Raw genomic sequence first — 21,008 nt, 5'->3', positions numbered from 1 at the left:
CTGATCGAAAATAGAACCCTTTCTCTAATAGCACTTGCTTTGTAAGGACTTGAACCTTAACTCGTTAGCACGGAGGATAGTTTAACAGGTTTTTTTGTTTGTTACTGTAGGCGTTAACAGGCTCTTCGTTTTTCTTTTGTTTTTTTCGGTTTCAATCATATAAATACACCATTATGAGTAAATCTTTGCACGTTTATTGTCCCAAATAGAACCTCTAAACCCAGCAAAAATTCTTCCAAAAATTTGATCAACCTTCACAGATTATATATTACTGAGTTTTGTACTACATTTGGGATCTTTCTGACAAATGATTGACTACCTATACAAAAGCTGACGCCAAACATAACGAAAGCTGAATATACCAAATCAATGTTTAAATTACAAGATATCAGCAAAATCTGTCACTGGGACCTAGCAGATAGGGCGGTAGTAAGTTAAGCAGACACCAATTCTTCCTTTGAAGCGGCGAGCTGGTTCTGGATATGCTGAGGAACAACATCGAATTTAGCTAGCTGCATTGTGTAGGACGCACGCCCTTTAGTCATTCCTCGCAATGTACTCACGTATTGGAACATCTCAGCCAGCGGAACAAGGGAGTCTACAACCTGCACATAATCAAGGGTGATTCATGAGTGACAACAAAATTTAGCATTTAGATGAGGCAAATATTCTATCGCTTCAAAATTGAGCCAAAATTGCAAATTAGATTCTTAATGAGCTCCAGATGATTCCACCCTTGTACAGTTTTACTAGCTGAACTAAAAAAGATAATTGATTCTGAAAATTCATGATTACTATTGGCAGCTAGTGTCTAATTGAATCCAATCTAAGCTTCAGGTTATCCTGAAAAACTACATCTCATTAAGTGGCTACCTTATTTCAGGTAATCCTGAAATTTATGCGGAGTATCTCTCATCCTCTACTTAACCTTATTCTCTACAATCTAAGCAATCCTTGTCCGCTTGCCTGAAATGGAACCAAGGAAGGATTTTTTTTTTTGGATCACACATTTCCTAAAAGTTGGCCATGCATCCTATGGTAAGATCTGTTTGGCATGGTGTTAATATATACTTGACATTCCCTCTTTTACATCAGCCATAGTGTTCTAGAGAACCAGACGAGGCATAGTTATCAGAGCATGGCCGGCACCCAAAGAGTTGGATGAGATTAAGTTCAAGCCTATATCTTTCACTCTCTGGTAATGGTCATTAAAACCATAAGCTTGAAAGAACAGATACAACACGATCGAAGGAAGAAAATAACAAGGAGGAAGTGGACAAGTTCTGAGTGATATAACAATGACAAGGCAAACATACCTTGAGACCACCAGGCTTATCACCAAAGCTGTTGATTTGCCCTCTCCTGGAGTTCAGGTCACCGATCACATCTCCCAAGTGTTCTTCAGGTGTAACTACTTCAACTTTCATAATTGGTTCCAACATCTTTGGACCGGCCTTTCTCATTCCTTCCCGGAAAGCCCCTCTGGCTGCCAGTTGGAAAGCTAAGACACTCGAGTCAACATCATGGTATGAACCATCCACTAGTGCGGCACGCACATCAACCACAGGAAAACCCGCAAGCACACCATTGCTCATACACTCTTCCAATCCCTTCATGACTCCAGGGATATATTCCTTGGGCACTGCACCACCCTTAATTTCACTAACAAATTCATATCCACTTCCAGCCTCTAAAGGTTCAAATCGCACAGTGATGTCGGCAAACTGTCCTTGGCCACCTGACTGTTTCTTGTGAACATACTTGACTTCAGAAACTTTAGAAATACTTTCACGGTAGTTAACCTGTGGTGCACCAACATTGGCCTCAACCTGTATAGAGTGGCAGATAAGAAAATCAGGTCATTAACTCCAACATACTTAGTGGAAAAGGGCAACTCCACACCAAAACAATTAGTACAACAATTAGCAGATGTTGGAAAAGCTTATTAAATCAATAGGTTTGCCAGGAAAACCATCAAATATTTGCATTTTGTGCTACAGTCAATAGATGAGATGTTCGACAGCCAAATTAATGGAAGTATAAATGACTTAGATGCAAGCAAACAAGTCAAAAATATGTAGAGACAGCTTGTGCAGGCATGCAGCAAATAAGTCAAACATGACATAAAAACAAATGCAATTAGTAAGGTGATGCACCGATACAAACCTTAAATTCTCTTTTGAGCCGATCAACAATGATCTCAAGATGTAACTCTCCCATTCCTTCAATGATTGTCTGGTTGATTTCTTCATCACGTGAGAAGTGGAAAGAAGGATCTTCTTGAGCAAGCTTTATCAGACCAGTAGCCATTTTGTCAATATCAGCTTTAGTCTTGGGTTCAATAGCCACCTTAATGACAGGATCAGGGAAATCCATACGTTCAAGCACAACAGGCTTTTCTGGGTCACAGAGTGTTTCACCAGTGATGGTGTCTTTTAGACCAGCAAGTGCAACAATATCACCTGTTAATGCCACCTTAATATCCTCTCTGCTGTTGGCATGCATTTCCAGAAGCCTACCAATTCTTTCTTTCTTCCCCTTATTTGCATTCAATACATAAGATCCGGCTGCTAGTTTGCCCGAATAGACTCTCACAAATGTAAGAGAACCCACAAATGGATCGCTCATGATCTTAAAAGCTAAGCCAGAAAATGGTGCATCATCACTTGGCTCCCTCTCTATTTCCAATTCAGGATTTTCTGGATCAGAACCCTTCATTGGGGGCAATTCAAGAGGTGATGGTAAATAATCTACTACTGCATCAAGCAAAGGCTGAACACCCTTATTTTTGAAGGCTGAACCACACATAACAGGAACAAAACTGGCTGAGATGGTTCCTTTCCTAATAAGTTTCTTGATTGTTTCCTCATCAGGCTCTTTTCCTTCCAAGTAGCCCTCCATAGCCTCATCATCTAATTCTACTACAGTTTCTATCAGTTGCGCCCGATAATCTGCAGCCAATTCCTGGAGATCTGCGGGAATGTCTTCATAACTGAATTTTGCACCCAATTCCTCCCCTGACCACACAACAGCTCTCATTTTCACAAGATCAATGACTCCCTTGAAATTGTCCTCTGCACCAATAGGCAATTGAATTACACAGGGCTTTGCGCCCAAATTAGTGACAATCATATCTCTTGTTCTGAAGAAATTTGCACCTAGACGATCCATCTTATTAACAAAACATATACGGGGCACACCATATTTATCTGCTTGCCTCCACACAGTTTCAGATTGTGGCTCCACCCCAGCTACACTGTCAAACAAGCATATAGCACCATCCAACACTCTAAGAGCCCGCTCGACTTCCAAAGTGAAGTCGACATGGCCAGGAGTATCAATAATATTGATGCGATGATTATTCCAATAGGTTGTAGTTGCTGCAGAAGTGATCGTGATCCCTCTTTCTTGTTCTTGCTCCATCCAATCCATAGTCGCTGTTCCTTCGTGCACCTCACCAATCTTATAGTTCCGGCCTGTGTAGAACAGGACCCTCTCAGTTGTAGTAGTTTTCCCAGCATCTATATGAGCCATGATTCCAATATTACGATAATCTTTTAGTGGGATTTTCCTCTTGCCCTCTGGCACAAAACAAAAATTATATTGTCCATGTCAGCAGACAAGAAATGAAGTCTGACAGTCATCACAAACTCGCGATAAGCAATAATGCATATGAACTTGACATGTATACTAATCACAGATCACAGTTATAGACTTTAGTGGGCACTCATAAGGATGATATTCATCCTACTTTGCCCATAGAAATACCACAAAGGAAATTCATCCTACTTTGCCCACAGAAATACCACAAAGGAAAAAAAAAAAAAAAAACCATAGGCAAGGTCTCTACTAGGATATCCTCATATTCCCACTTTCAAAAACAAAAATTCTTCTTCCAAGCTCTAATTAATGAATTTGTAAAAAAAAAAAAAAAAAAAAAAAAAAAAAAAAAAGATGCATGAGAACTCGAGTTCAATATTACTATGCTAAACAAATTGGCATGGTTCAATGCAGCGATCTTCATTATAGGTCCAAGTTATAGCATTTTAACCCCGGAAAGTAGTTACCTTTTCTAATATAAGCTAGAATTCAAAGGCAATAGTAACAGCCGCCACAAATTTTGCGAAATCTTGATACATGTCAAATACAAAAAAAAGTGAAAGATATACAAGTTTAAGCTTAAGAGCATGATTAATAATGAAACCACAGCAACATAATCCATGTACCTTTCTGAGGAAACAAAACTATAGGGATGCTCAATTCATAAAAAATGAGTTCAACATTATTAACATTAATGTTTCCTTCATAAGAGAAATGTCCCAACGAAACAGTCATACAGCTCATTCAGAGAGATGGAAACATTTAGCAAAGGCGATACAATTGACAAGACCAAACTCTTCAGCCAATTTACCATGTAAGACAATGAGCCACTCATGGGCCACGTTATGAACATTACTAATGAATATGCAATTAGCATAGCAGAAACCTAATTAAATTGTGGGGGAATCAATTTGAGGAAAATTGATACTCAGTATATAACAAGGCAACATTTTCCCATTTTAATACACCAACAAATTCACACCAAACTTCACCCCACATCTCTTCTTCTGGAAAAACTCAGTGTCCTCATTAAATACTTAAACAAGTTTTAATTTTTAATTAACATCTTTATCAGTATCAATTCTACCATTTATCAGCAACTATCAGCTCCATTAAGCACACCATCACAATTACACTTGAATTTGAAATTAAACTGAACTGTTATAGAATCATAGCCAAAACTAACCCAAATTCCAGAACACAAAAACAGCAAATTATCTCAATAATTACACAATTAAACTAACTGGGTACTTAAAAAAAATTCCAGAAACTAAAAACCCACATCACAAAATACAAATGAACACCAACAATATATAAAGAAACAAGCATATTACCATCAGTAGCCATGGCAAAAACAGAGAACTTCCTCCTCTGCTGCTGCAAAGCAGGGGCATTTCTGGAATTACACCTGCTAATTCGAACACCCCCGAAGAAGGAGGAGAGAGAAGAAGACACGTTGAGACGGCGGCGACTGTGGTGGTGGGAGGAGGAGAGAGAAAGTAGCTTATTTTGAGACCCATTAACATTGCAAAGGGGTTCAAGTGTTCCTGTAATTCTCAACGATTCTGCCGCCATTTTTACTCACTTGCTATTTCTTTCTCCTCACTAACCTCACTTTTGTGAGGTCTGCTGGAAATTTCAGTTTTATGAGGGAATTTGATGATAAACAAGAAATTGTGAGGTTGAGTTTTGATTTTGGGGCTTTTGGATAATTAATGGATTGGCTAATAGGATAAATTTTTGCAACTTAAAACTTTTGTGGGTCCTTTTGGCCCAAAATTTTCTCATCCATGAATGAACAATTAAACATCGTGGCTTTGTATTGGCCTTTGTTATTTGAGTTATACCTCTTTCAACAAATCAAACAATAATCTCATAATAGAAATGTCTTAGTTTGCGTGCTTTAGGTTATTACTCGGTTAAGGTTATGGAGGTCATTTTAGCTCTTAAGAATCAGCTTTAAGATCGATATTAGCCAAAGTTGACTTGAAATTCCTTGGCTTGCGTGCAAGAAAATGCTCGATTTGCGAGTTGCAAAGATTACTTGGTTAAAATTGTTCAGTTAAATTTTTTTGGGGGTTATTTCGGCTCTTATATTAGGAGCCAAATTTGAGGTTGACATTAGCAAAAAGTAACCAGAAAAACTAGATGAGTATGGTTCTCTGATAGAGTATAAAACATATTACCGGGTCTCAACAATCAGCTTAAGCTTTTGGTTGAGTTGGTCCTCTAACATTCTCAAACATAAGAAGCAAAAAACAAGCATTATCATAAAGGAAAACTAGAAGGAGCTATGAAGTGGTATAGACTGAAGAGTATGGTTATGGAACATCATAAGTCTCTAACGTCCTGGGGCTCCATGTCGTTAATCTTGTCACAACATTGTATTCGACTCATTGGTTGATGTTCCACTAGACCATGGAATTGAAGCCGTGTTACTCATTGTTGATTGATCCGCATTTCCACTATACATGAAAGCAGGAGGTTGGGGTATTGGCAAAGCTCCAACTGCAAAATTAGAGTTGAGCATAAGAGCTATCGTCGACATGCTAGGTCTTTTCCTCATCTCTTCTTGGACGCATAACAATCCTAGGTGAATACACCTCGTAATTTCCGTTTTCGAGTAAGAGTCTCTTAGAGTTGGATTTATAAATTCCAATGATCTCCCATCTTTCCAACATTTCCATCCCTGTAATAAAACACCAATATTTAATTCTAGTGATTCCATTTCGACAATTTTAGATATGTACATTTCAACATATTTTTTTATTATCTAATATTAACACTGACCCAAAACTTTTCTTGCAAAATTTGAAAAGACACTAACATCATTGCCCATAAATATACTCACATAGCTTAGAAGGTTTTCAGTCATGCCAGATTGATAGGTCATGGCACTTATCCTTATTCCACTCACAATCTCTAAAACTAGCACGCCAAAGCTGTAGACATCTGATTTTACGTTGAATTGTCCATGGATTATATATTCCGGAGCCATATAACCACTGCAATTCATGAAACAGAAGAGGATATATATGGTTATTAACACCACGTACACATTAACATATACCCGTTACTTAAGCATAAGTGAAGAAGTGTAGCACAAAATTTCCCCAAGTTTAATTTTTTTTTTTTTTTTTCCAATTTTGGTCAAGATTATTGTATGATAAAATTTTATATATTTGGCTTACTAAGTCCCAATAATTCTGCTTGTATGGCAGTAGGTTTTTTCGTCAAAGATCCTAGCCATGCCAAAGTCTGCAATTTTAGGATGCATCTCCTCATCTAACAAAACATTGGCTGCCTTAAGATCACGGTGGATGAGTCGGATGGGAGAGTCTACATGGAGGTAGAGCATTCCTCTAGCAATGCCTTTTATTATGTCATAACGCTTTGGCCAATCCAATTGTCTTTGTTTTTCAGCATCTGTAACACATTGAAGTAACTAGATGAATGATTCAACATGATAAAAGGGAACACCTAAAATAGAATATATATATATATATATATATATATATATATATATATATATATATAAAGAATAAACAATATTACCAAAGAGGAAGTAGTCAAGACTTTTGTTAGCCACGAACTCGTACACGAGTAACTTTTCTTCTTCTCTTGCCAAGCAAAATCCTTCTAGCTTTACTAAATTTCTGTGCTGAAGCTTGGCTACCAATGCCACCTCATTTTTAAATTCTTTTTCACCTTGGCAAGAGCCGCTTGATAGCCTTTTCACCGCAACTTCTTGTCCATTTTGTAAAGTGCCCTAAACAAAAGATAGAGAGCCGATAACTGAAATACTATAATTTTTCATCTAATTAAGTACTACATCTACTATCTAGTAAATCTACATGTTGCAAGTACAATAGAATCACGAAATTTTATTTTAGTGTGGATGTCAAGTTGTCTATTTGGTATTTTGGTATCATTCCTCCTTGTATTTACCTTGTAGACGATGCCAAATCCCCCTTGACCAATCTTGTGATCATCGGAGAAGTTTTTAGTGGCAGCCTTGAGGGCTTCCCATTCATATTGCAAGGATTCAACTGTAACAATTTGATCGTCTGCAGGTGCAGGTGGCACATACCCTGCTATAGCACCCAAAAAACAAAAGAAGCTAATAAGCGAGGTTACTTAACAACTTTACTAACTAAATTAAGCTCAAGTCTTCTATCTGTGAGTTTTCCAGATTGTTAACGCTTAGAGAATTGGCTTCACCTTCAGCCTTCTTCTTGCCTTTCCGACACTTAAGAGCTATAACAATGCCTATTACCAAGAGTATGATGGCTGCTGATGATGCAGCAACAGGAATAATAATCTTGAGTTTTCCTGCAGCATAACAGCCAGGCTCAAAACTCAATTTGTCAAGTCATATTGCCTTGTGAAAAGTTCAATCCAAAAAGATATTTTACCTGAAGTAGGAGTTGGAGACGATGTTGATCCAGAAACAAGAGCATCTGGAGGAGGTGATCCAGCAGGGACAAAACAAATTAATCGTTATTGCCCTACAACTATACAACGCTTGTATTGGATATTACAAGTATATACTATTATGTAGCAATGTAAAGAAAAACGTACCTTGACAGTAGGTTTTAAGAGAAGTAAGGGAATTCGCAACCTGGCAATAACTCAAGACCAATGTTACATTGGATTCAAAGGAAGGATTTTGATTAATGAAGGTGTTGACAAAACAGAAACACTGCTTCTCTGTCTGAGCAGTCTGTTGTATGAGAGGGCAGCACAGGAATTCGCTCAAATTAAACATTGAGCTCGATGAATTGAATTGTGGCTCTGATCCACTCCGGTCTATATGATCTTGCATACAGTTTGTAATGTTTACCCAACACGGCGGCAAATATTTCTCGTTAACTATATCTTGGGCTGATGAAGGTGTAGGAATTGACAAACAAATAATTCCTAACCCCATTATCAATAACACTTCCATGTAGTAGTTGTAATATTTCAAGTTCTCTATTTTCTTTCTCATATTTTTAGCTTTGTTTGGCTATATTTCTTTCTTCTCTAAATTTCTCTAATCATATACTTGTATTCTCTAACTTCCATTAAATAATTTTTCATAAGGTCAAGATGAAAGATGCATCAAAAGTCAGTAGTACTACTAGAAGAAATGGGGTCACGTTTAAATAAGTAAAAAAAATTACCAACTTGCTTTCTATTTGAAGGTGTCTGTACTAATTGGTCAATAGCTACATTCATGGATGGCCATCATATACGCTCTTTCTCCACTTCAATTAAAATAAAATGTAAATATTGCACTCGACCAACCATATATTTTGCTCATTTCCTTATCTGAGGTGCTTTCAATTAAAAAAAAAAAAAAAAAAAAGAAAGAGAGTATATAATATATGATACTACGTAGAATATATATCTACACAATAAATAAAGGTAAAAAGAGGATATAACATTGAAGTGAAGAGTGCATACTCTGTACTTAACAAAGAGGCCTTTGTATATGTTCAAAAACAGGGGAAATGAAAATTAATTGTTTCATCATTTAAGATCCAAAGTCAGTGAACTTCCTATTAGTTTCAGTTAGTGAATATGAGTCACTTCTTGTTGCTGTAGATGGCAATGAACTAGTGTTGCTTCTTGTCGTCGATAGGTCTGAACTGCTGCTGTACAAGAACGCTGGGGGTTGAGGCATTGAAGGAGCCTTAGTCACAACATCGCTAGGCTTAGAGCTGAGTATGTGACCTATTATGTCTATCGTAGGCCTCCTAGTAACGTCCTCTTGAACACACATTAGGCCTAAATTCACGCATTTCATGACTTCGTCATTTGAGCATGAATCTCTCATTGTTTTATCTATGAGCTCCGATGTTCTTTCTTCCAAATAACATTTCCAAGCCTGATATACATGATATGGAATTTGTCAACATGCCGAGAAAAATAAAGGTAATAATACAATTACATGTATAATGTACGTATACTCACATAAATCAAAAGGTTTTCGCCTGCTTCAGATTGGTAGATGAAACTATTGACCCTTCGTCCGCTTACAATTTCTAAGACTAGCAAGCCGAAACTGTATACATCTGATTTTGTGGAGAATTGTCCGTGAAGTAAATACTCAGGAGCCATGTAACCACTGTAGTTCATGAGAACGAAACAGAATAAGGCATGTATATAAGACCATAAAACCAACTCTTACAAGTTACTAAGTATGTGTAGTTTTCATCCTTTGGCAGAGTTGACTTACTAAGTACCAACAACTCGACTTGTATCAATATGTGTCTGTTCAAAAGCACATATCCTGGCCATGCCAAAATCAGCAATTTTCGGGCTCATCTCTGCATGTAGCAAGACATTGCCAGCTTTGAGATCGCGGTGAATGATTCTAATAGGGGAGTCTTCATGGAGGTAAAGCATTCCTCGAGCAATGCCTTTTATAATATTGTAGCGCATTGACCAATTCATTTGAGCTTGTTTTTCAGGATCTGTATGTCATCAGTCATACAAATTCCAAACATTCCAAGTTAGGAATAACATGAATGACATAACTCTTGACAACACCACACCTATTAATTATAATAGGTTTTAGAGTACAATACCAAATAGGAAGTAGTCTAAGCTCTTGTTAGGCACGAATTCGTATACGAGTAGCTTCTCTCTATCAGCTACACAAAATCCAACTAGTCTTACCAAATTTCTATGTTGAAGCTTTGCTAACAGTACCACCTCATTCTTGAATTCCTTTTCACCTTGCCTAGAGCTGTTCGATAGTCGTTTCACAGCTATTTCTCTGCCATCCTCCAAGGTTCCCTGACCCAAAACAAACATAAATTTTTGGAATTTATCTACATCTGTTTCTAATATAACAATAGATGCAAATGAGTTTGAAATTAGTCATAAGGAGTAACCTTATAAACAACACCAAATCCTCCGCGACCAATTTTTTGATGATCAGAGAAGTTGTTAGTGGCTGTCTGGAGTGTTCTTAGGTCATATTGCAACGATTCAGCTGTCACAAAATCATTCTTTGATGCTGGAGTTTGAGGCAATTCACCAGAAACCATATTCCCTTTTACAACACAAAGAGTTGGAAGGAATTAACCACATATTGATAGTACATGTAATTTGAACTAGATTTATAGTACGTGTAATTTGAACAAGTGATGTGACAACTAAATTTAGATAGAAATCATAAAAGTATTACCATAGATAGAATCATTTGTGACATTCGATATTGGAACAACGACAGATGGAGTCAGAGTTGGAAGAGCGACATCATATTTTTGCACAAGTCCATGCACTATATATATACACACACACAAGAAAAAATAAAATCAAGGATTGCATTACATAAGTAAAATTAGGCAGTCTAATATCCAACAATATTAGCTTTGATGATTACCATCTTCAGATTTTTCTGGTTTCGGTTTCTTCTTGCAAATGCATAAGCATATGACTAGTGTCACGATCACAAACACGGCCACAAATGCAACGATGACAGCAGGGATTATTATATGAAGTTTCCCTGTACAAAAAAGTGCAGTATGTACAATGACCAAACATACGTAAAAAAAAAAAAATAAATAAATTAATAAGTACCTTTTTCTAAAATCTATTTATATATTACCTCGAATTGATGAGGAGGATGTTGTTGAATCTAGAGAACTGGTCTCATCTGATGAAGTATCTGCTATGCACAAAGCAAGTTAGTGATTTATCTTACTATTAATGTTCAAATTTAACTTGCATCTCGTGCTAAAATGTCAAAAATACAAGATTAATTTATTCTAAATCAAACCAAGCATTGGGTGCATTTAGATCTAATAATCCATCTATTTATAAATAAATTAAGATATACGCAGAAGCATTGAAGATCACAATGACAAATCTATACCGATTGGTGTAGATGGCACATCCCAGGTGGCAGGGCATTGTGATGGCACACGACGTAAAGTCGGTGAAGGCGCTTCGTTGTCTGACCACGGGATTTGGAGAATTGGAAGATTAATAAGATGCAATTATAGTGATACTCTTATTTGTCATTTATATTACACTGAACTCAATGAATCAAAATCATAAGAGAACAGAACATAAAAGAAAAAAAATAAAAAAACCATACTAAAATTTAATTCTCCTTCACAAATTGAATGAAATGTTAGATAATACCATTACCAGGACATAATGTGTTATAAGAAGATGGGACTCCACAAACTAAGAGAAGCTGAGACATGGTGTTCGCAAGGGTAGCATTTGCATTGATAATAGACTTGACGTTGCAAAAACATTCCCTGTCTTCTCGTATATCTTCCTTGAGTACATTACAGCACATCGACGGAGCCGTCGACGCAGCATTACAGTTTGACAACCTCTGCCAACACATCCCTAACATTGTAGAATCTTCTTGTGCTGATGTAGCCATAACTTGCATTGACAACAATACTACTATAAGCCCTACCACCGTGACGCCGGCCATCTTTGTATGTTCTGCGGTAGACTTCATGATCGACTAATCGTCGATTATGAAGTACTTGTTCGAATATTATTTGTACTAGAGAAACAAAGATATGCGTGCACTAAGTAAGATCGATCATAAGTAGTAATAAAGGAGTTGAAGTATAAATTGGAATTGACTTTATTGATTGACTTCTTCTTCTTGACAAAGATATCCCATGTGCATAACTATGACTGTACTTATCGGATTATAGTACTTCAGTTGACTTTACATTTCTCTAATATAGGCATATAGCACTATCTGTAACATGCCAGCTAAAATTAACTGAGACATTTTGACAATTGTTCACAACTCCTCGATCATGAAGTTCCATGCTTTTTAGCTTCGTTTATTTTTGTCAATTTGATCTTTAATTATAATGTTATACTACCTCTGTTTTTTTTAGTTGATACGTTTTGACTTTAGCACTATTCACACTCCCCTTTAACCCTTTAACCGTGTTTTACCTTTTATATGTAATGAAAAATATAGTCATGTAAGATCTTATTAGATTCGTCACGATATCTATTTTCAAAATTAAATATCAACTTTTCATAATTTTGGCTTATCGGCAATTAAAGATATTAATGGTTGAATTTATACATTGACAAACGTGACTAAAAAAACGTATCAACTAAAAAGAAACGGAAAAAATAATTTCTTATTAACCACCAATTCGATCAAATTCTATGTACTACCTCCGTTTTTTGTTATTTGCAACAAAAGTGTACTTTTCACGCATGCTAAGGCAAAAGTTTTAGTAGTTGTTTAGTAGTGGATAAATAGGTAGTGGGGCATGTGATTAGGGTAAAGTGGATGATTAATTAATTCATCCCACAAACCACCCAGCAGGCCACTAGACCGCCCACACCACCACCCAGCAGGCCACTAGATCGCCCACACCACCACCACCAGATCGTCCCATCGAGCCACCCATGCACCCCCGGCACACAAGGCCGCCCGGCGCCCACCAAACCGAGCCTTAGCCACAGACCCACCACACCACCACCAAGATCCCGACATCCGCCCCACCTCGTAAACCACCGAGAAACCACCCATACTCAAATAAACCCTTCCAAAAAACCTCACCCACCATCTCAAAATACCCACCTTACCCTCCCCAAATAGTCGTACCCACCCCAAAACCACCACCTCCAACCGGAAAAATCTAACACAATGAATCCTGCCCCTAAAAAAACCAACCCAAAGTTACAAATGAAAAACCATTAGCTTCTCTATCATCAATTAAAGCTTTATTTGGTCAAATTTAACCATTAAAATTCTAGATCTAGAATTTTCATGGTTAAATTTGACCATAAAACCTTCAAATTTGAGCTTTAGTGACAAGACTGAAACAAAAGGAGAAGGAAGAGAGAGAAAGCGGAGACGGCGACAAGCAGGACAGCGACGGTGACTTCCGGCGAAGGTGGTGGTTGAATTTGAGGGGAGATGAACAAAGAGAGGGGGAATTTATGGGTAGATGAAGATAGAGTGGAGATCGGTACGGTGGTAGTAGTGGTGGACTGGTGGTGGTGTTTGCCATTGAAGGTGATGGTTGAAGAAGATGGTTGAAGGAGATAGTGAGAAATAAGTGAGAATGAAAATACAGGGATTGATTGGGGTTGGAAGGATGAATCTGATTAGTTTGGGGTTATTAATCATAGTTAGATAGTAGGTTAGTACATAATCAATTTTTTATAAGGGTAATATGGTAATTTTACCATTATAAAACTTACTACAAAAGGAAATAAAATTGTTTGTTGCAAATAATACGAAACACCCTATTTTAGTAATTGTTGCAAATAATAAAAAAACGGAGGTAGTATTTAGTTAACTCTCGATAAACAATTGGCTTTTATGACTCATAATATTATGTCCATACTCATAAAATTTATGTAACAATACTCTAGGTGCTCTAGTTGTTTTCACAGTAGATAATACAAATTGACTATCATGAGTGAGTATTAGGTAGAAATATACTCACCATATACTTCCTCCGCTTCTTTTTAGTTGCATTACTTTCCTCAAACGGAAGTTTCTAATTAGTTGCATCATTTTTCTTTTTAGTTAAAAACTCTTTTATTTCTCTCCTATCACATGGGTCCATTTTTTTTTTATTCTCTCTCATCTCCAATAATCACCTATGAGTCTGTATTTATAAAGTGATGCAACAAAATAACGGAAAAAGTATAATTTTCTTTGCTCTGATCTACATATTCATTTATTCAGTTTCATGATTATTTTCTTCCTCTCATGCTTTAGCCTAATTAGCAGAAGTGCTTACTAAGTTTTACGCGATGTATGCCATTGATATAGGATAATGGACATTTTTAAATGTCAATTATGGTTATATTAGTTTATAGTTAATTTGTAATTGTTGTTAGCTTGATTAAGATAATCAATGTTCAGGCGATGCGTGCAAACAGAAGTTTTCAGGCATTGAGGATAAATTAAGCATCATTTTAAATTTCAAATTGCTTAAATCTATATCATTATAACAAGATTAGCAATTTCAACCTGCTGTTGAAAACTAATATCAATATTGACAATATACCAGTATTATTCTGCACCTCGTTGTACTCCAGGAAAGCTAATACACCAACCAACAAAATTTAACACACTTTTTTTTTTGTTAAGAAAAATGATTCATTACAGGTACTTTGCTAACAACTAGGCTCATTAGGCCTGGATTTTGAGGCCTAAATACTTACCAATTGCCAACAACGGCACAACAATTTTTTACTATCCATTAAAGCTCAGTTAGCCATTGGGTTGGCTTTGTCCTTTGAAGATATAACTGTTACTACCTCCGTTAAGTTTTAGTTGCAACTTTGGCAACATGAATCCCAAGTTAAAATTTCTTAATGGTGATTATGGGATAAAAGGGTATGTGATTAAAGAAAAGAGAGATAAAATAAACTTGATTAACTAACCATCCAAGCCACTCAACACACCAGGCCACCACCACCAAACCCCCTAAACCCAGACCACTGACACCACCGAAACCCCCAAACCCAGACCGCCACCACCACCGACACCACCGACACCACCGAAACCCCCAAACCCATTCCACCGGTCGACACCTCCGACACCACCGAAACCCAGACCACCGATCGACACCATCGAAACCCCCGACACCACCTAAACCTAGACCACCTACCAACACCGACACCATCAAAACCACCCACAAACCCACGAAAATCATCGAAATCACTCACAAACCCACGAAAATCACCCAAACCACCCATAAACCCACCAAAAATCACCAAAACCACCCACAAACCCACCAAAAATTACTGAGACCACCCACAAACTCCCTGAAACCCTTAAATGCAGACCACCCACAAACCCACAAAAATCACATCCATGAAAGCAACCATGTGTGTTGCTTCCCTTCTTGCCGCAAAACCACCATAGCCACGACGACGACGACGTTGCTACTAGTAGTGCTTGCCAGAGTCGAAATCAAATGGAGGTTGAGATAAATGGAGATTGAGAGGAGAGAAAAAGAGCCAAGTTGGGAAGAAGGAGGTAGAATGTTTAAGAACTATGGTTTTCATTCATCAGATTTGATGAATTGATGAACATCTATGGAATAAATTGAGGGAAAATAGTTTGGTACGTGGGAAAATGGGTTAATTTTTGGTGTGAGTTGTTAGATTAACATTTAGATTAAGTTGTTAGTGTAATGTAATTAATTATCTAAGTGAATGTTTAATTTTTTAAATAAGGGTAATATTGACATTTTCAACAAAAAAAACTTACAAAAAAGGGAAAGATTTGAGAAAGTTGCAACTAATACTAAGCATCCAAATACAGTAAAAGTTGCAACTAAAACTTTACGGAGGTAGTATTTAGTTTGTTTACCTGTTGTAAAAAAAAAAAAGGTAAATTCTACATGGTGGCCTCCTGGATCCAACTTTTCTACGTGGAAGACAAATTTTTTTCCAACTCTCTTAAGTGGCACCCAAGTTTGGAAATAATAAGTATAATGCCCTTTTTTGGGTTTGATGGCTAACTTTTTTAGTTTTTTGGTTAACCATAATTAAATTAAAAAAATAATTAGCCATCAAACCCAAAAAAGGGCGCTATACTTATTTTTTTCCAAACTTGGATGTCACTAAAGAGAGTTGATAAAAAGTTTGTCTTCCACGTAGAAAAATTGAATCCAGGAGGCCACCATGTAGAATTTCCCAAAAAAAAACACTATTTTGAACCCAAATAGTCACAATTTATACGGTTATACCAATTAACTGATTAACACTAATTATTTTTAGGGACCATTTAGTTTTTTTTAATTACATACTATGGAGTAATTATTATTGATTAAGTTGTTGTTTTTTGCCTTGTCATATAACGTGAATGAAATCTTTAACTATTATTAAAACAAAACGTTGCTAACATCATCAACCCTCAAACTATCTTACGTGTCATTCTCACATTAAATTTTTTTCCTCCTATTTTAAGTGTGATGTTATCAATTATTAATGATTTTAAATTTTTTTTTAATATATACTTTTGACTTCAATGCATAAGTGTCTATATAAAATTCAATTAGCCAAGTTTTTCTCCTAAGTTATAATTTCACATGCCTAATTTGTTTGATATTTGATCGTGATTTCAAATTTTTTTACTTTCCTTAAATGTAAATTATTTGTATATCTAATTTTAAACTTCATATACAATGTAATACATAGAAATATAAATTACAAGAAAGATTAAGTCTAATCATGCATCGCACGGGGATAACCTAGTTCATCCTAATTTGAGTAATTTCCTTTTTTAAAAAAAAATTAATCTTAAAATTTTTGAATTTAAATTTATTATTAAATAAATAAATAACACGAGTAATGTAAATTCAAAATAGAAAATTTTCAGCAATTTCACCAAATGTCACTGAGTACTTAAAAAATTCACCAAATGCCATCGTGTTTTTCTAAATTCACCAAATACCACTGAGGTTTAGTACAATATCACCAAATGTCATTTCCGTTAGTTGACCGTCAGTGTCCGTTAATTGACCCCACCACTTGCCACGTGTCACCTTCTAATTGGTCCGTTTTTAAAAAAAATTAAAAATAAATAAAAAATTAAAAAAAATAAAAAAATAAAATAAAATAGAACACCACCAAATCCCCACCCTACCCTTTCTACCACCAGCCAGCCCACCCAGAACCCCATTCCCTTCCCCTTTTCGATTTCCGGCCACCCCACCCAAAACCCCCTTCCCCTCCCTTTTTCGTTTCCGGCCACCCACCCAAACAACCCTCACCCTCAAAATCCGGCAGCCCCCTTCCCCTCCTTTTCCTCGTATTCCCTTCGACTCCAGCAGCCCCTCTCCTTCACTGCTCCCCCTACTCCAATTCAAACACCAGCAGCATCCCACCAGCCGCACCAAGTAGTCAACCAACCACTACAACCTACCAATTCACACCCACCAATTCTTGCTGCCACCCTCACCGCTGCAACAAACAGCAAGCAGCCCGCGCCAACAACAACAACAATTGGCGCATTTGCAGTGGCAACCACCAACTTTCACACCACGACCACCACCAAACAATAGTACTCCTCACAATAACTATTATTGCCCAAAAATCTCCAGCCACCCACAACCGCAGTCACCGCGGCCAGCACTAGTACCTTGCGGCCCCTAGTCTTTCCGGCTTCCAATCGCATCAATTCGCCACCCAATTACAATAATTGCGACGATTTTGGGGTTTTGGGGATGCGATTTTGGGGTTTCGTGGCTGCGATTTGGGGGTTACGGTGGTTGCATGGGGTTTTGGGGGAGGGGGAAAACGGCGACTCAAGGGGTGAGGAGAGATGCGGCGAGTTGGGCTACGATGGTGGAGGTTAGGGTGGATCGATAGGGTGGCGGGCTGGGCTGTGGTGGTGGAGGTTAGGGTGGATGGTGGGGGAAGGGGAAGCTGATGGTTTTCTGAATTTTTTTTTTTTTAAAATTTTTTTGACCAATCAGGACTTTTTTGGTTTTTTTTTAATTTTTGTTTAAATTTTTTTTTTTAAAAAAACAGACCAATCAGAACGTCACACGTGGCAAGTTGTTTGGTCAACTAATGGTCAACTAACGGACACTGACGGTCAACTAACGGAAATGACATTTGGTGATATTGTACTAAACTTTAGTGGCATTTGGTGAATTTTGAAAAATACGATGGCATTTGGTGAATTTTGTAAGTACTCAGTGGCATTTGGTGAAATAGCCGGAAAATTTTAGGATGAATTGTGTAAACTAAACTCATTCATTCATTCTTGGGACTTTATAGACATCTCTATAGGTGTCTAATGATTCCAAACCAACTTATATGACTTTGGGTCACCCCATGCATTCAGGTCATTTTTGGAAAAAAAAATTCGAATTTGGTTTGAAAGCGTGGATTTAGCCTTCAATTTTGAACGATTTTAGACCTGGAAAAAAAATCGAGGTGCTTCTCATACACCCAAAAACATCCAAGAGTCCATTTAATTTGGACGGGTGGTGGAACCATCCACTTTGTCCTTAAATTGTCAGTATATCCGTCTACAAATTACGCCTAATTTATTAACCCAAGGCCATCACGGACATTTATAACAACATATAATGATCATATATGGTTCCAACGTGATCCTGTGATATATCCTTTGTTTTATCGAGATTTTTCAACACTGGGTCCCAAAACTTTCGAAATTTGTCCTAAAGCGTGGATTATATAACCTTCAGTTTTGGACAATTTTAACCTTTTTTGGACTCGGAAAAAAAAACTATTGCCGGGATGCTTCTCATACACCTCAATACACTTTGGGAATCCATTTTGGGTGGGTGGAACCATCCACTTTGCCTTTAAACTATCAATATGGTTGTTTTCGTATACACGTGTCTTGTATTGGCTACAGGTTTTCATGGAGCCTTTATGTAACCAACAAATGGTCATATATGGGCCTAAACAACATCATATGACCTCGAGACGCATCCCATATCTTTCCGTGAATTTTTGACATTAGGTCCCGTAACCTTCTAAATATGAATATTGTAAATACAAAATCAAAAATTTAGGATGAAACGCGTAAACTTATTTTATAATTCTATACGCATGAATTGTATAAACTTATTTTAAGGTGAAGACAACACATCCTAATAGCCTAATATATAAATAAAGTCTAATTACAAGCAAATGTAAAATGAAGTATTTTAACACTACTAGAAATAGGCCGATTTCCGATGGACACGTATTTCCGACGGAATAAAAATCTGTCGAATATATGGGCTTTCCGACGGAATATTCCGTCGAAATAAACATTTCTGATGGAAATAAAATCCGTCGGAAATTTCCGACGGAATATAATTATATAATAAAAAAAAAACAAACCCTTAAAAACCGCCCCTCCCCCTTAATTTCATCAATTCTCTTTCTCTCTCCTTCTACTGATTCTCTCCCCTCCTCCTCCTTTCACATTTCATTTTTTCTCTCTCCTCCTCCTTCTCTTCCTCTCTCCTTCTCCTTCTCTTCCTCTACGCCCCTTCTCTTCCTCTCCTTTCCTCTCGTTCTCCTTCTCCCTCCTCTTCTCCTCTCTCGTTCTTCTTCTCTTTCTCTCCTCTTCTTACCCCTCTTTCGGTTTTCGCCATTTTCGTCAACAACAAATTTGGCCATTTTCGCCATCAACATCAACAACAACAAATGTCCGTCATTTTCGCCATCAACATCAACGACACAAGGTTTTCAAGTCAAATTCGACCATGAAAGCTCTAGATCTATAGTTTTCATGATCGAATTTGGCCTCGTAAACCCAATTTCGAGGTTTTGTGTGGTCGAATTAAGGTATATATTTTTTTTAATTAATTTTGTTGTTTTTTCGATTTTTTTTTTTTGAAAATTTATGGTGGTGGTGGTGGATGTTGGAGTTCGGATTTTGGTGGCTGGGTTAGCGAGGTTGTGGTGGGTAGATTCGGGTTTTGGACGAAATTTTTTTTATGTTTTTATGGATGGTATCGGTGGTGGTTTTGGGTGGTTTCGGTGGTGGTTTAGGAGGGTGTGGAATGGAGAGGTGGGTGGTGGTGGTTTAAAGATCTAGCGAGGTAGGTGGTGGTTTCAGTGGTGGTATTTGGGTGGTGGGGAGGGGATACGGGTTAGGGTTAGGGTGGTGGGGAGGGGATGTGGGTTAAGGTTAAGCAAAGGTCATTTTCCTACAAAAGGTTTTCCGACAATCGATTTCGACGGAATTCTTTCGGAAACGGGTTTTCCGACGAAATTCAGGGTGATTTCGACGGAATTTTTCCGTTGAAAATGGCCTGTTTTCTAGTAGTGTTAAATTTTAATTAATACGTATATTGTTTTAATAATGCTACTAAGTTTTTATTAAGTAAACTTATTGACCTAGATCCAAATAAATGACCTTGTGTAAGGATTTTAGATGTGCTTAGCGGAATTTCAAGAATCATATTCTTAACATCTAAACGGGATCATATGCATATAATAATAAGTATCAATAATAAGGTTAGGAATTACAACCTTTGATGCGTGAATTCCTTGTTTTCTTTCTACCGCGAAGATCTTGAGCCCCAAGTGTTGCTCCTCTAATCAGTCTACAAGCACGGATTGGATCCCCACGTATGCTAGTACGGAAGAGGAATGAATGTAACACTCTTCTTACTTTTGATGGGAGGAGGCAGAAAATAACAGTGTTTCAATTAGGGTTGTCAAACTTACTTTTATAAGTCAACCACATATAAAAGTAAAACCCTAATCACAAATAATCTGCCATCAAGGCCCACTATTGGGCCTTAATAGATTTTGATCCAAACCAATACTTTATTGTGTGACCTCCTAGAATTCAGTCAAATTAGTAATGGGCTTCATAATAAACCCACAGATCATAGTTGGTTTCTAGCAAAACGCTATGACCACCTAAAATGACTAAATTATTTATCTCCATAATTAATCCTAAT

At 37.2% G+C, this 21,008-nt stretch overlaps 3 protein-coding genes across 3 annotated transcripts; all 3 read right to left on the bottom strand.

Moving 5' to 3' along the window:
• Positions 1-196: 196 nt before the first annotated feature.
• On the bottom strand, positions 197-5,304 carry LOC110732731 (elongation factor G-2, chloroplastic). Its single transcript, XM_021912719.1, has 4 exons — positions 4,935-5,304; positions 2,167-3,581; positions 1,317-1,829; positions 197-605 (listed from the first exon to the last, which is right to left on the bottom strand). Exons 1-4 carry the CDS (start codon positions 5,173-5,175, stop codon positions 435-437), a joined length of 2,340 nt encoding a protein of 779 aa, XP_021768411.1. The 5' UTR covers positions 5,176-5,304; the 3' UTR covers positions 197-434.
• Positions 5,305-5,743: 439 nt separating this feature from the next.
• Positions 5,744-8,530, bottom strand: LOC110732211 (putative receptor-like protein kinase At4g00960). The gene is made up of 8 exons (XM_021912128.1): positions 8,182-8,530; positions 8,016-8,060; positions 7,822-7,932; positions 7,549-7,691; positions 7,156-7,369; positions 6,792-7,026; positions 6,452-6,605; positions 5,744-6,289 (listed from the first exon to the last, which is right to left on the bottom strand). Exons 1-8 carry the CDS (start codon positions 8,528-8,530, stop codon positions 5,975-5,977), a joined length of 1,566 nt encoding a protein of 521 aa, XP_021767820.1. The 3' UTR covers positions 5,744-5,974.
• A 488-nt stretch (positions 8,531-9,018) lies between these two features.
• On the bottom strand, positions 9,019-12,139 carry LOC110732210 (cysteine-rich receptor-like protein kinase 10). The gene is made up of 10 exons (XM_021912127.1): positions 11,743-12,139; positions 11,471-11,584; positions 11,204-11,263; positions 10,979-11,101; positions 10,781-10,876; positions 10,485-10,645; positions 10,176-10,386; positions 9,824-10,061; positions 9,559-9,712; positions 9,019-9,472 (listed from the first exon to the last, which is right to left on the bottom strand). The coding sequence occupies exons 1-10, from the start codon at positions 12,074-12,076 to the stop codon at positions 9,119-9,121; spliced, it is 1,845 nt and encodes a 614-aa protein (XP_021767819.1). The 5' UTR covers positions 12,077-12,139; the 3' UTR covers positions 9,019-9,118.
• Between the last annotated feature and the right edge of the window lie 8,869 nt (positions 12,140-21,008).

This window comes from Chenopodium quinoa, unplaced genomic scaffold (assembly GCF_001683475.1).
Source record: "Chenopodium quinoa cultivar QQ74 unplaced genomic scaffold, ASM168347v1, whole genome shotgun sequence".
NCBI lineage: Eukaryota > Viridiplantae > Streptophyta > Magnoliopsida > Caryophyllales > Amaranthaceae > Chenopodium > Chenopodium quinoa.
This window is presented reverse-complemented; position numbering and strand designations above follow the sequence as displayed.

Bases quoted from the DNA above. Each gene is read 5' to 3' on its own strand.
- LOC110732731 (XM_021912719.1), bottom strand. From the start codon at position 5,175: ATGGCGGCAGAATCGTTGAGAATTACAGGAACACTTGAACCCCTTTGC. The intron at 3,582-4,934 runs GTAATATGCTTG...GTTTTGTGCCAG, and splicing joins TTTTGCCATGGCTACTGATG to AGGGCAAGAGGAAAATCCCA. The intron at 606-1,316 runs GTATGTTTGCCT...GATTATGTGCAG, and splicing joins ATAAGCCTGGTGGTCTCAAG to GTTGTAGACTCCCTTGTTCC.
- LOC110732211 (XM_021912128.1), bottom strand. From the start codon at position 8,530: ATGGGGTTAGGAATTATTTGTTTGTCAATTCCTACACCTTCATCAGCC. The intron at 7,370-7,548 runs GTAAATACAAGG...TCTTTTGTTTAG, and splicing joins GATTTGGCATCGTCTACAAG to GGCACTTTACAAAATGGACA. The intron at 6,290-6,451 runs GTGAGTATATTT...GTTTTATTACAG, and splicing joins CTGAAAACCTTCTAAGCTAT to GGATGGAAATGTTGGAAAGA.
- LOC110732210 (XM_021912127.1), bottom strand. From the start codon at position 12,076: ATGAAGTCTACCGCAGAACATACAAAGATGGCCGGCGTCACGGTGGTA. The intron at 11,264-11,470 runs GTATAGATTTGT...TGTGCATAGCAG, and splicing joins TGTGCCATCTACACCAATCG to ATACTTCATCAGATGAGACC. The intron at 10,646-10,780 runs GTAATACTTTTA...GTGTTGTAAAAG, and splicing joins CACAAATGATTCTATCTATG to GGAATATGGTTTCTGGTGAA.